This window comes from Maylandia zebra, linkage group LG18 (assembly GCF_041146795.1).
Source record: "Maylandia zebra isolate NMK-2024a linkage group LG18, Mzebra_GT3a, whole genome shotgun sequence".
Lineage (NCBI taxonomy): Eukaryota > Metazoa > Chordata > Actinopteri > Cichliformes > Cichlidae > Maylandia > Maylandia zebra.
Genome location: NC_135184.1, coordinates 311307 through 326985, shown reverse-complemented (window position 1 = coordinate 326985; position 15679 = coordinate 311307). Strand labels below are relative to the sequence as shown.

The 15679-nt window shown below is 47.3% G+C and overlaps 1 protein-coding gene across 2 annotated transcripts; it reads left to right on the top strand.

The window, feature by feature from the left end:
- Positions 1-4706: 4706 nt before the first annotated feature.
- On the top strand, positions 4707-13709 carry cdyl (chromodomain protein, Y-like). 2 transcript variants are annotated; one of them, XM_004572441.5, is made up of 7 exons: positions 4707-4915; positions 5292-6003; positions 6327-6580; positions 6652-6824; positions 11482-11692; positions 11776-11919; positions 12361-13709. In XM_004572441.5, the coding sequence occupies exons 1-7, from the start codon at positions 4892-4894 to the stop codon at positions 12517-12519; spliced, it is 1677 nt and encodes a 558-aa protein (XP_004572498.1). In that variant the 5' UTR covers positions 4707-4891; the 3' UTR covers positions 12520-13709. The 2 variants fall into 2 exon arrangements, with proteins under 2 accessions (XP_004572498.1, XP_076733293.1); XM_076877178.1 differs by lacking the exon at positions 5292-6003 and having other exon boundaries at positions 4709-4915.
- Positions 13710-15679: the final 1970 nt, after the last annotated feature.

The window sequence follows — 15679 nt, the reverse complement described above, 5'->3', positions numbered from 1 at the left end:
ATTCAACTACACAGCAAAAAGCATTGAACACCGAGCAGGCGAAGTTTCGAGTTTCTCGTGCACGGGAGAGAACCGGACAAACGCCGTTCCTTCGCTTGACCCCAGTCGCTCTCGTCCGCTCCCTCGTAACACTGCTCTTTATTGAGGTCACATGAATATGCATAGGTTCATTAACATATGACGTCTACACACACACAAAGAGTACCGTGTGTGTGTGTGTGTGTGTGTGTGTGGTCAGAGTGTGACCCCATAAAGACTTCCCTAAACCTGCTGCTCATCTAAACAAAGGCACTTAGACTTAAACAGATATACGTGTGTTTGCTATACCATATATCAGAAGAGAAGATATGACCTTGCTCATGATCCAGAGGGGTGCGTGATCTATGCCAGAACACTCTGGAGAGGAGTGAACGCACCCCCCTCTTCATGCTACACAGTTGTTACAGACCTCCTAGGATGAGACAAACAATTATATACTTCTAAGCATATACAAATATATATTTCTAGGCATAAATGACAATCCAGCAATACAAATCTGACACAAACATTTCACTCTTCTGATCAGCCAAACGCTTCTCTACAGATAACTGCATGATGTTAAAGTTATTCCATGTCACTACGCTTCCTGTAAACTGTAATAACTTGTGTTTATTTAGCTTCATATCTAAGACAGAGACAGACTCCACCCTGGGCTGGGAAACCTTGAGCTCAGGTGTTAGATCCTCGGTGCTGCAGGTAAAAACATGAAGGAAACATGAGGCTGCCATGTTATATCAGGACGCCCCCTGTATGCAGAGGTGGGTAGTAACGAGTTACATTTACTCCGTTACATTTACTTGAGTAAGTTTTTGAAAAAAATGTACTTTTAAAGTACCTTTTTTGCACGATACTTTTTACTTTTACTTGAGTACATTTATGAAGAAGAAACGGTACTTTTACTCTGCTACATTTGCAAAATTCAACTCGTTACTTTTTAAAAAAAATAATTAGTTTAACACATGCGGCCAGTGACGTTTCTGGTAACTTTTTTACCAATCAGATGTGGCCATGCAGTCACATGACCAGTTTGAAACTGTGGCGGGCAGAGCGGCCCGAGCGTTTCAACGTAGCAGACACTAGTGATGGGATTTCCGGCTCTTTTTAGAGAACCGGCTCTTCAGGTTGTTTTGTTGCTTTAATTAATTAATTAATTATCAGCAACAATATAAAATTATGCACAAAAGGAATTAGTAATGTAAAAAAACATGGTTTTCTTTATGTATGTTTATATATAAATATTTATGGGGGCCCCTACAGACGAAGCACGTACAAACTCCAAAACACATTTCTAGTGTTAACTTCCAAAACAGAGCTACTAGATCACTCAAATTACACAATCGAATTCATATGTCTATTGTTTTTGTATTAATACACAAACACTTATTTATTTATATTTTTATATATATATATATATATATATTTCATATTCAAATAATTAAAAACAAAACTTCATTTACCTGTTACTACCACACACCCAATCCGATTGCTGGTACTTCCTGGCTTGCCTCTAGGTAACAAAAGCTCAACACGGCCCCTGGCATCCTGGAGCACTTCCGTTGCGTTTTAGTTTGTATGTGCTTTGTCTCTAGGGGCCACTGTAAATATACTTTTATTTATTCACTCCACATAAAATACACATAAAAAGAATGTAGCCTCGTGGGCAGTGTAGTCCAGCTGTAAGTAAGCTGTTAAGACTCGACTGTACACTGTGTTCGTGTTTCCTCTGAAACAATAAGTTCTGTTGGAGCAGCCTTTCATCACCTCTCTCTGTCTCTCGCTAGCAAAGTGACCCAGACAACAAAGTAAAGCTAGTGTTTGGCTACGAGCCCGACACGAACCCGACGTATCAGCCAGAGGTCCCTTTACTACGGTTCGGCGCCGCGGACCTGATTTATATACGCGCGGAATAGTTTTCTATACGAGATCGCTGCAAAAAGTGCAGCTTTACCTAATGTCCACCTACTGTTACTCATTTATATTAAGGTTTAAACATGTAGTTGGTGTTGGTATGGAGAGTAACCTTCAGTAATAGTAATAAATCACACAGCAATAGTTCATTCATGTAGTTGTAAAAAGCTTGATAATATATGAAGTAATCCAAAGTATTCAAAATAGTTACTCTCATTGAGTAACGTAACAGAATACGTTACAAAATACATTTTGGTTCAAGGTTCAAGGTTCTTTATTTGTCACATGCATAGTTATACAAGTATAACACACAGTGAAATGTAGCCTGACACGCTCCTCGACATGTGCAAAAAAATTGGGGGGGGGGTGTAGAGGAAGAACATTATATATATATATATATATACACATACAGTATATACACTGGGTGAATGTGCAGCAGTAGCAGCAAGCAGGTGAATTCTGTACATTAATATGAATGGACATCTGACTATTTTACAGGATAGACAATATAAACATATTTAAAATGAAAGGAATTGAAATGTACATTGTGCCTTGGTTTAGTGTCTGGAAGAGTCCTGTCTCAGTCAATTATAGATCAGAATCAGAATCAGAATACTTTATTGATCCCTGGGGGAAATTATTTTTTGTTACAGTGCTCCATTTTAAACCAACATTAAGACAAGACAGACAATACACTAACTAAGAATAGTACAATATATACATATATATACATGCATACATACATAAGTCACTCATAAATAAATAGTTGGAAAAGAAACATGTGTAGTTGTAGCAGCAAACAGTGTGTTAAGTGGATGCGTTGTACAGGGAGATGGCCACAGGCAGGAATGATTTCCTGTGTCGTTCAGTGGTGCTTTTCGGTAATCTCAGTCTCTCACTGAACGAGCTCCTGTGACTGACCAACATGTCATGGAGTGGGTGGGAGGTGTTATCCAACATTGTCTTTATCTTGGACAGCATCCGCCTCTCCGACACCACCTTGAGGGAGTCCAGCTCCATCCCCACAACATTGCTGGCCTTACGGATCAGTTTATTAAGTCTGTTGGCATCTGCGACCCTCAGCCTGCTCCCCCAGCATGCAACAGCATAGAGGATCGCACTGGCCACCACAGACTCATAGAAAATCCTCAGCATTTTCTGGCAGATGTTGAAGGACCTCAGTCGCCTCAAAAAATAGAGACGACTCTGGCCCTTCCTGTAAAGTGCTGTGGTGTTTTTAGCCCAGTCCAGTTTATTGTCAATGTGTACTCCAAGGTATTTATAGTCCTCCACAATGTCAACACTGACCCCCTGGATTGAAACAGGGGTCAAGTGTTTCCTGGTCTTCCTGAAGTCCACGATCAGTTCCTTGGTCTTTGCCACGTTGAGCTGCAGATGATTCTGCTCACACCACGTGACAAAGGAGTCGACCACAGCCCGGTACTCTGTCTCATCATCCCTGCTGATGCATCCAACCACCGCAGAGTCATCAGAAAACTTCTGAAGATGGCAGGTCTCTGTGCAGTGGCTGAAGTCTGTGGTGTAGAGGGTGAAGAGGAAGGGGGAGAGGACAGTCCCCTGTGGTGCCCCTGTGTTGCTAATCACCTTGTCAGACACACACTGTGGGAGACGTACATATTGTGGTCTTCCTGTCAGGTAATCAACAATCCAGGACACCAGAGAAGCATCCACCTGCATCGCTGCTAACTTATCACCCAGGAGGGTCGGCCTGATGGTGTTGAAAGCACTGGAAAAGTCAAAAAACATGACCCTCACAGTGCTCGCCGGCTGGTCCAGATGGGTGTAGACACGATTGAGCAGGTAGATGATGGCGTCCTCCAGCTCCTTGGTCTTGCCGACGTTCAGCTGGAGGTGGTTGTCCTGGCACCACGATGCCAGATTCTTCACTTCATCCATGTAGGCCGCCTCATCGTTGTTGGAGATGGCACCCAACACCACTGTGTCGTCAGCAAACTTCACAATGGTGTTGGAGCCATGGGTGGCCACACAGTCTGAAGTGTAGAGGGAGTAGAGCAGCGGCGCATGTAATCTGTAATCTGTAGTGGAATACATTTTTAAAGTAACCTTCCCAACACTGGACATTACTAACGATCACTGATCATACAAGCACACTTTGATCAGTTCGTATAGATCATAATGTTGCGCTCATACAGCGTTCTGTGTTCTTCATGTGACGCTCAGGGTTCAGCTGTGAGTTTCACTGCTGCTGATAAAAGCTGTAAATAAATATATATACAGGTTCTGAATGAAAACAAAAAACACTTAGAATTTACATGATCTGCTCCGCTTTGGCTACTGCGATTATGTTTTCATGAATGGTCGGATGGACAACGAATTATGGGACGCCATTTTCTCCTCCCTTTTCATAAAGATGGTCCAGTGTCTCCTCTACTAAAGGAGGTCATAAAGGAAGCATTGAAGCTTCTTCCCCTAGTGTATGGACAACTGAAAACAGCTCTGACTATGGCTGCAAAACTAAGGAAAACTGACCTTTGGAATCCCAGAGTGGAAAAAAAAACGTGAAACACACACAGGAAGTACCAAATACTGCACTTCCTCTAGGGTCAGCAGAGGCCCCAGCTGGTTAAATTTTATAGCAGAAATAAACATGTTTCAATTTTTAATTATTTAAATTAGAAACAAATAAAAAGAAAATTACACATCAGTGCATAAAACTGCAATACGTCACTTCCTGTCGTGGTGGGGCTTTTATTTTGAAGGTCATGGTCAGAGTCAGAGCGGAAGCTTGTGAGACGCCACCGTGCTAACAGCTAACACCGGGGTATAGTTACCTGAGCCAACAGGAGCACACACACCTGCAGCTCCGCGCGGATCGACACTCACACATACACACACACCGTCCCTCATGTTGCTGCGCCCCTGAAGTAGCTTCTTGAAGCTGCCCGTGCACGCGGACATCTCCATGGCGACCGAGGAGCTCTACGAGGTAATGTGAGCTAATGCTAACATGCTAAGCGGCGGAGTTTATGAAGTTAGGAAAGTCGAACAAATTAGGCAGTTATCGACTGATCGAGTCCGAGGCAGACGGTTGGAGAGAAGTCCAGAGAAAAACTACAGCTAGTCGCTAGAGGGGCCGCACGTGAGCACAGTTAGCGCAATGGTAGCTGTCTGTTAGCCTTCCGGTCTCTCCCTGTAACTGTCCTCGCGAGCCTGCTGGGAGCTCACACTTGAAGTGGTCCGTGCCCTCCGGCGGAGGAAGTTTTGATCTGATTAGTGAACAATACCTGTAATACGTCACAATGTGACGTCACCAAAGTAGTGGCGTGATGCTTATTGTGGGCTCCGCCCTCTGTGTCCTCCAGGTGGAGCGGATTGTGGACCGGCGCAGGAACAGGAAAGGTCGGGTCGAGTACCTGGTCAGGTGGCGAGGGTACGGCGCTGAGGGCGACACCTGGGAGCCCGAGAGTCACCTGTCCACGTGCATGGCGTATGTCCACCAGTTCAACCGCCAGCACGCCGAGCGCCACAGAGACGGCGCCTTGCTGCGCTCTACACGCAGCACGCCTAACCTTCACTGGGGCCCCGTCCACAAAGCGCCCTGCAAGCCACATGCCTCTCGCGGCGACGTCGATGCGGACATCCGAAGCGGTTCGGGCGACCGTAACCAGGCGAGATCTACTCCGAGCCCAACTCAGTTGCTCCCTGCCAACCCGCCCCGCCCCCTACAGCAGCCGCTGCCGGCTGACAGCTTTGGGCTGATGTCGGCGTCTCCGGCCGGCCCCGCCCGCCGTAGCGTGGACTTGTCAAAAACAGGCATCAAGATCCTGGTCCCAAAGAGCCCAATGAATGGCCGCCCAGACGCCGAGGAGTCGCCCAGCGAGGCGGCACACAGCCTGGAGGCAGGCGAGGCTCAGCTGGTCCCACCAGAGGTCGCTCTGCTGGAGAAACCGCCGTCAGGGATCCAGCTGGGGCCTGGAGAGGAGCGAGCGCGCATGGGGACCCGACCCCGCAGTCAGAACCCACCGCCTCGAGCCCCCATCACGCCAGCTGCCATGCGCTCGCTCAGTGGCAGAGGTGAGTCCCGCCCAGGGGGGGGGAAGCATGCTACTGATCAATCAGCCATTACCAAATGGTGTAATCAGTCAGCCGGACCACCAGATCGATCCTTAGACTGATTGATCGGTTACGAGGCGGCGTCACGCTCAGGTGAGAGCAGCTGTGTTTCTAACAGCCAGTAGGAGAGCTCCTTACAGCCTCAGCCTGATAGTGATATATGAGAACCATATTCATTTTACAGTAAACTCCGCCTCCTTCCTGGTGATTGGTCGTTGTCCCATGACCTGCTGTTTTGTCTGTGGACAGGAAGTGGGCGTTCTGATGTTCTGCATTCTCTCTAGGAAATTCGCCACTGATTGAGGGCGTCGCCGTTGGTGGGATGTCGGGTCTGCAGAGTGCTGTTGCCGGGGCGACCACGGTGACAGGGAAGCGGCGCCTGGAGGAGCGCTCAGCGTTCGATAAACGGCTTCGCTTCAGCGTGCGTCAGACGGAGAGTGCGTACCGTTACCGTGACATCGTGGTGAAGAAACAAGATGGCTTCACCCACATCTTGCTGTCCACCAAAAGCTCTGACAACAACACGCTCAACCCGGAGGTGAGGCCCCGCCCCTGCGGTCAGACTGCCCCCACATGCCCAGAAATTCACCTCTGTCTCGTCCCTGTCAGGTGATGAAGGAGATCCAGAGCGCCATGGCAACAGCGGCGTCGGACGACAGTAAGCTGGTGCTGCTCGGCGCCGTTGGCAGCGTTTTTTGCTGCGGACTGGACTTCCTGTACTTCATCAGACGCCTGACGGACGACAGGAAGAAGGAGAGCATCAAAATGGCCGAAACCATCAGGTAACACGCGGCAACGCTGAGCGGCGTCTAAGGCTGCAGCCGTTATACAGTAACTCAAACGTACGCCAACGTTTGCTTCGTTTAAACTCTGTAGCGCTCTGTCGTCGGCATGGAAACGTGGCCAAAACCAGACCTGCAGTAGAAACGTATCTGCGAGCAGCTTGAGGGTAAAAGCTATGACATCATTCAGTGGGCTGAATGATGTCATAGCTCGCGCCCGTGTTGTTGTCCAGTCCTCCTGGTTATATCGATTACAGAGCCGAGTGTTTGTGTGCGAGGCAGAAATGATCCGTCTGCAGGTTTCCTCTGACAACAGCCTCGTGTGTAAATACAGATGTTTTTACAGAAACGCAGTAGGCTGCCTTCCTTCATGGTCTCACGTAAAGCTGCAGCTCTTTAGGCCTTAACTGTGGCCCCACCCTTCTCTTCCCTCAGCCTGCCGGATATATTTGGACAACACTCTGTCCCAGTCATGGGTAGGGATGGGTACCGGTATCCGGTGCCATGATGGCACTGGTTCTGACATAAATGGTAGTGACCAGACCGAAAAGCAGCGCACATTTCGGTGCTTTATTTTCCTGAGATGTGACACACTTTAGATTCCAGCCAATCATTTTACGTTTCCGAGGATAGTAGGCGGGGCCAGGTACGTACGTTCTTTTAGAGCAGAGCTACAGATTAAAAATGTCCAAGGCGAAGCGGTCAAAAGTCTGGCTGTACTTCACAGCAAAAGATGCAAACTCAGCAGCAACAAGTGCTTTAAGCTGATACTGTGATACTGTCAAAGGAGGTAACACCTCGAATCTGATGAAACACCTGGCGACGCATAGCGTTTTGTTAAAAGCCGAGAAATGCGCCGTATTTGATAGCTTGCTGCGAGACCTCACACCGAGCACATCTACTGCGGGTGTGGTGCCTGTTATCAGACCCGGAGTTAGCAACATCCCCCAGAAACCCGAAGAGGAGAGTCCTGGCCCCTAGCCCTGCCAGTGTAGCAGGAATGATGAGGATGATGATGCAGCAGCAGCCGTTCTTCTCTGCGTGAGTAGCTTAATGTTCGTGTGTAATTTACGTTGAGTAGGCTAACCACGTTATTACATTAATGCATGTAAGGTGAACTAGCAAACACCATCATAGCTACATGCGGCTGTCTTCTTGTTTGATGGCAGATACTCCCTTCACCCTGGCCAAAAAGGCTAAAATGGCCAAAGAAAAAGTGGGAAACAGTTAAACATGAGAGGTTTAGGACAAAGTTTGTGTTTTTCCCATTGTTTAAGCTTCCAGCCAAGAGTGATACCATATATGCCCCATAGCTGCAGAAAAGGATAATATTGTTATCTTTTTACAAAAAAACAGCTGAACGTGAGAGGTTTTTGGACAAAGTTTGTGTTCTCCATTCTTTAAGCACCGGCACCGTTTCAAAAGTACCGGTTTGGCACCGGTATCAGATAAAACCTAAACGATACCCATCCCTAGTCGTGGGATTGTTTCCCACTCACTCCTGCCGCCGGGTTTGGAATAAATATAATAACTTGGGTGGTAGATTCATTCTGATGGATTGTTTGTGTGTTACTGTATCCTCTGTACTGGTGAATAATGGCACTCGAATAGTTCTGTAACTATTTCATCTTCTCTCCTGGTGTAATCGAGTACCTGTCTTATATTCATTTTGTAATTGACCAGAATAGCCAAACGCCTGCATCAGTACAGGCACTGAGTTAGCTGGTAGTCCCAAATAAATCAGAATGCCATCAGTATAGCAGGCTAATCAGTATTCCCCTGAATATTAATACTTTGTCTTAAATGTTGGGCCAATGGTTTGACTGAGAGCCTCCTTTATAACCGCTTTGCTTCACAAAAAATCGATTTTTCAGTATTTCCTGTTATTCAGGTTTTTTTTTAAAACTAATATCCTCGACTGTTGTTTTCATTTTATGTTTTTTCTCCAATTGTTTGCAAACTAGGAGCTGGTTTCACAGAAGAGGGGCCTGTAAACTGAAGGCTCTGCCTCAGACTTGTAAATACTTAGATTTATATCTTCTAAAGCAGGGGTGGGGAACTCCAGGCCTCGAGGGCCGCTGTGCTGCACATTTAGATCTCACCCTGGGCCAACTCACCTGAACCACACGATGAGTTCGTTACCAGGCCTCTGGACAACTTTAGGACATGCTGAGGAGGTCATTTAAATCAGCTGTGTTGGATCAAGGACTAAAACCTGCAGGACACCGGCCCTCAGTTCAATTCAACTTTATTTACACAGCACCAAATCACAACAACAGTCGCCTCAAGGTGCTTTATATTGTAAGGCAGACCCTACAATAATACATAACCCTCGAGGAGTTGGACGCCTGTAATCCATCCATCGATGTTTGCTTAATTGAAGGATTGTTATAACAGAGTTATAACAGGATGAAGATGCGTTTGTCATGTTCCCTGTAGTTGAGCTGCTTTTCTTTCCTCATTTTACTTCATCGGGTTTGACAGACCATTAACATTAAAAGGAAGGACTGGTATCGTGCCAGTAGTAGACCCAGTATACACATGTAAACATTACAGCTGTATAAAACATGAACTCTTTAAATGATCAAGAAAAAGACATGTGCTGACCTCCAGCTGTGGGGCCTTCAGGGGCTCTCTCACCCTCCAATAGGAAGGGCCCTCTAATGGCGTCCAGCCAGTGGCCATTGTTCTAGCAGTGTTGGTGCTCAACTCTGTTTTACTGCCTTACTGCTCGGTCAGCTGCTAAACTCTGTTTGTGTCCAGCTGACATTCCTGCTGTTAGCGTTTAAAACTCAGGCTTTCCCCGAAAGGCTTGTTTTTCTGTCTGTGCGCCCTGGCAACCGCCGGCTACGCTCCAATCAAGTCTCCGAGCGTTTGAGCGTCGCTGGTTGAGTCATGGAGCACCATTCCCTCAAACCTCACCAAAACCTCATCTTTGCAAGCAGGGTTTGAAATCCTCTCTTTCCGCCCTGCCTTTGCTCCAACATGTTCCCTTTGTCGCGTTGAAACCTCGAGTGCATAATCACGTGCAGGTGTTTCAAGCCCACGTTCCTGCCAGGCTGCCGTGGTCGTGGCGATGGGCTCTTCCCACCTGTAGCTCAGTTGAGTCCAGCTCCAGTCTTTGTGGTAGTAAGCGATCCACTGACTCCAGCGTCGACGGAGGTTCCTCCTCTCGTCCTTCTTTAACCACAGCAAGCCTCTGCCTCGGGCTGTGCCACATGACCACAGTCTCCTGACATAAGACATCCCGATAACCATCTCTGTCCCTAAATGTGCTTTTCCTGTGAACCCCGGGTAGCTCGACATGTGCGGTGTTTCCAGCTGGGTGTCGAGTGTTCTGACTGCGTGAAACGATACATTTTTGAGTCTTTATTCCACGGCGTGCTGCGGGGAGGAGCCTGCTCTGACGTTTGAGTCTGAGGTTTACTTGGAGCGCCTGACGGCTCGTTTTTGCTTCTCGTCCGTAAACTCTGCATCCTCCTGAGAAGAGCTTTGTGGTGTTTGAGTCTGAGGTGGGCACCGGCTTGTGCCATAATGTGCATAGTCCAATTTTCTGGTCCGTGTCAGGCGTTTCATAACCAAACGGTTTCCCTGCTGCAGAGGCGGCCCCCCGTTTAGGACTGAGGTCCTGGGTTTGTGTGGACTGGTCCTTCTGTTTGGAGCGGCCTGGTTCTGCCTCGTCTTCCCTGGTCATGCTGGATTCTCAGCTCCCATGAAAACATTTCGCTGTAAACGGTAGATTTTATGACACCATGAAACAAACGGTAGTGTATAATATGACAGACGTTTTCATTCGGTCATGTGGCACCGCCCTATTTCTCCATGCTTGTCGTTATCCTCTGCGGCCGAGATCTGGTCTCGTAGCTCGTGTTTTATATACAGGTGCTGGTCATTAGAATATCATCAAAAAGTTGATTTATTTCACCAATTCCATCCAAATTTTCATTTATAGCACGTTAAAAACAACACATGGCTGACAAAGCGCTGAACAACAGAAATATGGAAGGTACGATAAGAATAATAAACACGACAAATACCAATAATAATAACAAGCTGGGCTCTCGTCACACCTGCGCGGCGCCACAGACTGATCGAGCCACGCCGCGTTGCTGCGTCATTCAGGCAAAAGGAGCCCAGCTATGTATCGAGAGCTGCTCATGCTCAGACTGTTCAGTTGGCCACGATTCCTGAAAACACTTTGTTTGTATTGGTCTTCAGTAATATTCAAGATAAGATGCTGAATCTGGGGTTTTCATTGGCTGAGAGAAGGAAACACCTGAAATATGTCAGTCTGTGTGGACTGGACGTAAACATCTTTCACTTTTTCAATGGAGTTGGTGAAATCAACTTTTTGATGATATTCTAATGTTATGACCAGCACCTGTATTTCCTGCTGCTCGTTCCTCTTGAAGCCCTTTTACCTGGAACGCCGGGGATGCGCTCTGCTGTGCCGCCATCCCACGGCAGTGCTGACGTCAGCTGTTAACAGTAATTAACATCTACACTGTCAGAGCAAAGAGAGTCATTGATAAACTGGAACCTTTTATTGTGAAAAGCCCATGTTTTTGTACTTGTTTGTTCTGATTCCTCGATGGAATAATCGCTGCATCGGTGAGCTGGGCGCTTTGACCTCTGACCCTTGTGCCCTCTTTCTCAGGACCTTCATCAACACCTTCATCCAGTTCAGGAAACCCATCGTGGCGGCAGTGAACGGGCCGGCCGTTGGCCTCGGCGCCGCCATTCTGCCACTGTGTGATGTGGTGTGGGCCAATGAGAAGGCGTGGTTCCAAACACCGTACACAGCGTACGGCCAGACGCCCGACGCCTGCTCCTCCTTCTCCTTCCCTCGCATCATGGGGCTCGCTGCGGTCAGTCAGCTGCTTCCTGCACTGTTAAATGTCCTGCATGGTTTGCCTCGCAACTCCTCCTCACTTCCTGTGCTGTGTTTCAGGCAAACGAGCTGCTGCTCAGCGGTAGGAAGCTGACAGCTCAGGAGGCGTGTCTTAAAGGGCTGGTATCTCAGGTGCTGTGGCCGGGGACCTTCACACAGGAAGTGATGCTGCGGATTAAAGAGCTGGTCGCCGTTGACTCACTGGTCAGTTCCTATCTCTCTTTCTCACACACACACACACACACACACACACACACACACACACACACGTTTCCAAGGTTACTGTATTGATTCCTGATCAGATCTGGTCCTGATTATTTAAAGCCTCCAAACAGGTTATGTGGTGGGGCTAAGGTCAAAGGTCAGCACTGAAGCGTCTGCGGTGAAATGTCACAGTGATGCGTTTCACCCCGACGTCAGACGCTGACCCTCATCAGGTGGCCTAAAACTCAAGGTGGGCGGGGTCAGCCGTGGGCTTTTTAAAAAGGGGGCCAGGCTGGTGTGGTGGTGCACACCCACCCACAGGTGCTGTCCTCTGTGACTGATGTCACCTACACTCAGATCACAGATCAGTACACAAACTCATTGATCTACTTGCTCCAGTCACAGACTCTGTCCTTCGTGGTGTCACTTCCTGTCCTGCAGGTCCTGCGGGAGTCCAAGGCCCTAATGAGGAACACGAGTCGCAGTGCTCTGGAGCAAGCTAACGAGCGCGAGTGTGAAGCCCTGAAGAGGGTCTGGGGCTCCTCACAGGGAACTGACGCCATCTTGCAGTACCTGCAGAGGAGGACCGAGCTCTGCTAGGACCACAACTGGAACTGTGACCAGGACTTGGAGCGCTGACTGAAGCGTGGCGGATTCTGCGAAAGACGCCAACATGTCCGACTGAGGACGGTGCCTCCTCTGCTCTCTGTAAACTAGCCGCAGAAGGTTAGCTGGCTTGGATCCAACTCCGCTGACGGTCATCCTGTCATGGATCTCTATGCTCCTCCCACTGTACTGCGTGTTAAATGCTCTGTTTACCTCCTGTTTCTAAGCTCCGCCTCCTCATGACGACATGCCATCGGACTGGACAGAAAGATAATAAACATGGCAATCAGACTGTGAGGGCTATAGTTTGTGCATAATTACCCCCAACTTACCCCCGTGCCAGCTGTCAGCTCATGACGAAGGATTGGTTTTGTTTATTATGGTGCTAACCGATGTTAGCAGGCACTAAAAGAAGGTAAAGGTTGCAAATGGAAGCTAACAGGAGCACATGGATGCTAAAAAGTCCTAACAGGAGCTAACGTAGTCTAATAAAAGCTAATAGATGCTAACAGAAGCTAGCAGCATCTACAGAGCATGATAATGATCAGACATAGTTTATTTTCCAGTTAGCAGGAATCTGGCAAGGACAAAGTGATGCTTGTATTTGGCCTCAGTTGGCTCCTTGTGGAAGCCAGCCTGTGACGGGTGGGGTTACCCAGTGATGGGGAGAGCACGGAGACAAACTGGGCGTTTTAGGAAATTTTAAACGTTTCAGTTCAAACTTAAATTTAGCCTGACAGACCAAACTGAGGGCTCTCCACCCGCAGAAGCCTTACTGTCTTCCTCAGGGCTCAGCTTGGCTAACAGGTTCGCTGCTTCTAGCCTGTATGCTAATTAAAGCTAAGCTAACAGATTTCCTGCGGCCAGCTTTCATGCTAAGCTAAGCTAGGCTAACAGACTGATGGGACCTATATGTGGGACTGTCTCCTTACCTGAGGTTGTGTTTACCTGGGGTCATGCGGGGTCAGGGTTAACCCTAAATAAAGTGTTTCTGTCCCTGACTTTGACCCTGGGGTCAAGATGTTGTGTTGCAGCGCGCTCTTCTAGACTGTTTAGCCTGCAGGGGGCGCATACAGGTGCTACAGCGATGAATTGTGGGTAAATGGTGACCTCTGGCCGGTGGGCTGACTGTCTCAGGGTCTCCGTGTTTCTTTGCCAGAATAAACTCAGAATGTGTCACATGACGCTGTCTGGCTCTGTTTGTTACCTGAAATCAGCACAGACTGTAAACAGAGAGGGCCATGACCCTCAGCAGGGGTGCCTCTTCCATGAGAAAAGGACTTTTGACCTCAGTCAACTCACGGTGTGGTCCAAAAAGTCCATCCTTTTTTCTGTACTTATGGCATGTCTGAGCCTCCTTTCCTTGATCTAGGCAAAAATATCATTGAGGTCAAGGAAAGAAGGCTAGGAGAGTTGATAAGGAGTTAGGAAAGGATTGCTAAGAATCTGAACAACCTCCCAGCGTGGTGTTGGTCTGTTTCCTGAAGGCGCTTTAAAGAGAGCAGCCTCTGAGGAATACCAGTTACAAACAGCGTTAACGGTAAAAAGCTCAGAGACTTTCAGGAGAATAGTTATGTCACATTGTGTTTGTTCATAAACCTGCTGCTAATCAAACTGAGGCAGACTGACTGTGTCATTTAAAGGCTGCATGAGAATCCTCTGCAGGATGAACAGGTGAGTTTGCTGCACTGTGATGGGTTTACACACACACTCTTTGGCATCGAGCTAACACTACAGAAGAGGAGCAACGCTGTCAGCTCATTTCTATTAGCTGACACTTATCAGCTCAACAAACATGCAGTTTGTCTCACAGTGTGTTGCAGCTAAAGGTCCAGCTGCTGTATTTGACAGGGAGAGAAAAGACAAAGCTACGTTCACTCAGAGGTGGAGACAGATTAGAAGGACAGGAGAGGAAGAAGGACGCTCATTTAAAGCTCACATGGAAGTCCTCGTGGTTTTAAATCTGTCACATTGGCTGTATCCCAATTCAGGGTCTGCAGCCTTAACAGTCCACAAGGGCCGCGTACTCAAAGACCGCTAAGGCCGGAAGTGCGAGGCTTGTGAAATGGGACGGTCTAGCCTCCGTCGCTGCCCAGGTTGCCTAGCAACCATGATACTAACAGCTGGAAACGTTTCATACAGCTGTGTTTAACAGAAATGAAGGAGAACATCTTTTGTTCATTTGTTTGGGCCAGGAGTACCAAAAACAATTAAATAGCCCATTAAATAATTAAATGTTTAAGTAATGAATTAAAAAGGAAAGAAATAATGTAATATTTTAAATGAAATGAATGGGCATTTAATTCATAATATATGTATTTAATGAAATATTTAATTTATTTTGGCACTCCTGGTCCTCCATACTGACGAAGCGATTCATTGACCACCAAATGTATACCGTCTGGGAAGAAGACAAAGAGTGTGCTATCAGTGTGGAGGATGGAAATCAGCCAGGACAACTACAACTTAGGCAACACAATATACATGATATACATATATGTACACACGGTTCAGGGGAGGCTGACACACCTGACCTCTGTCACCTGGTCATGGTTCCCTGATAAAAGCTGTGCTAGGACCTGAGCTAGCCGGTGTGTGTGCTACAAGCAGTGAAACAGTGCAAATAAAAACACGTGCGACTGCAAACACTGTTGGTGTCGCTCCATCAGCTCCAACACGTATCAAGCACAGAATAAACAGACTGAAGTTTGTATTCCATCTGTCATCATTGTGTTAATGTAGCACAGGGTTCAGCTAGCTGCACAGAAACCTCCAAAGAACTACTTTGTTACTCTGAGTACATTTCAGAGCCAGTACTTTTATACTTTTGAGTAAAGAAGTTGAATCTGTACTTTTATTGGAGTAATTTTTAACAGCAGTATTTGTACTTCTACTAAAGTACACAATGTCTGTACTTTTACCAGCTCTGCATGGCTAATTACTAAAGATCAGCTGCCTGAAGGATGAACGAGACGTAGGACGTGCGATTCGTAGGACTGGGGTCTGAAAGGATCAAAGTTCCTTCAGGTACTGTCTGAATATCAGGCACACAGCAGGATGGAGACTCACTGGCATCGCAGTCGACACTGCGCCGGTGTCATGGTACTTGGGCGATACTTGGGTTGCTGCCTTCTTATATATGTTCCCTGCTTGT

Excerpts from the sequence above, each read along its gene's own strand:
- cdyl (XM_004572441.5), top strand. The coding sequence starts at position 4,892 with ATGGCGACCGAGGAGCTCTACGAG. Across the intron at positions 6,581-6,651 it reads ACAACACGCTCAACCCGGAG|GTGATGAAGGAGATCCAGAG; the intron begins GTGAGGCCCCGC and ends CGTCCCTGTCAG. Across the intron at positions 11,920-12,360 it reads TGGTCGCCGTTGACTCACTG|GTCCTGCGGGAGTCCAAGGC; the intron begins GTCAGTTCCTAT and ends CCTGTCCTGCAG.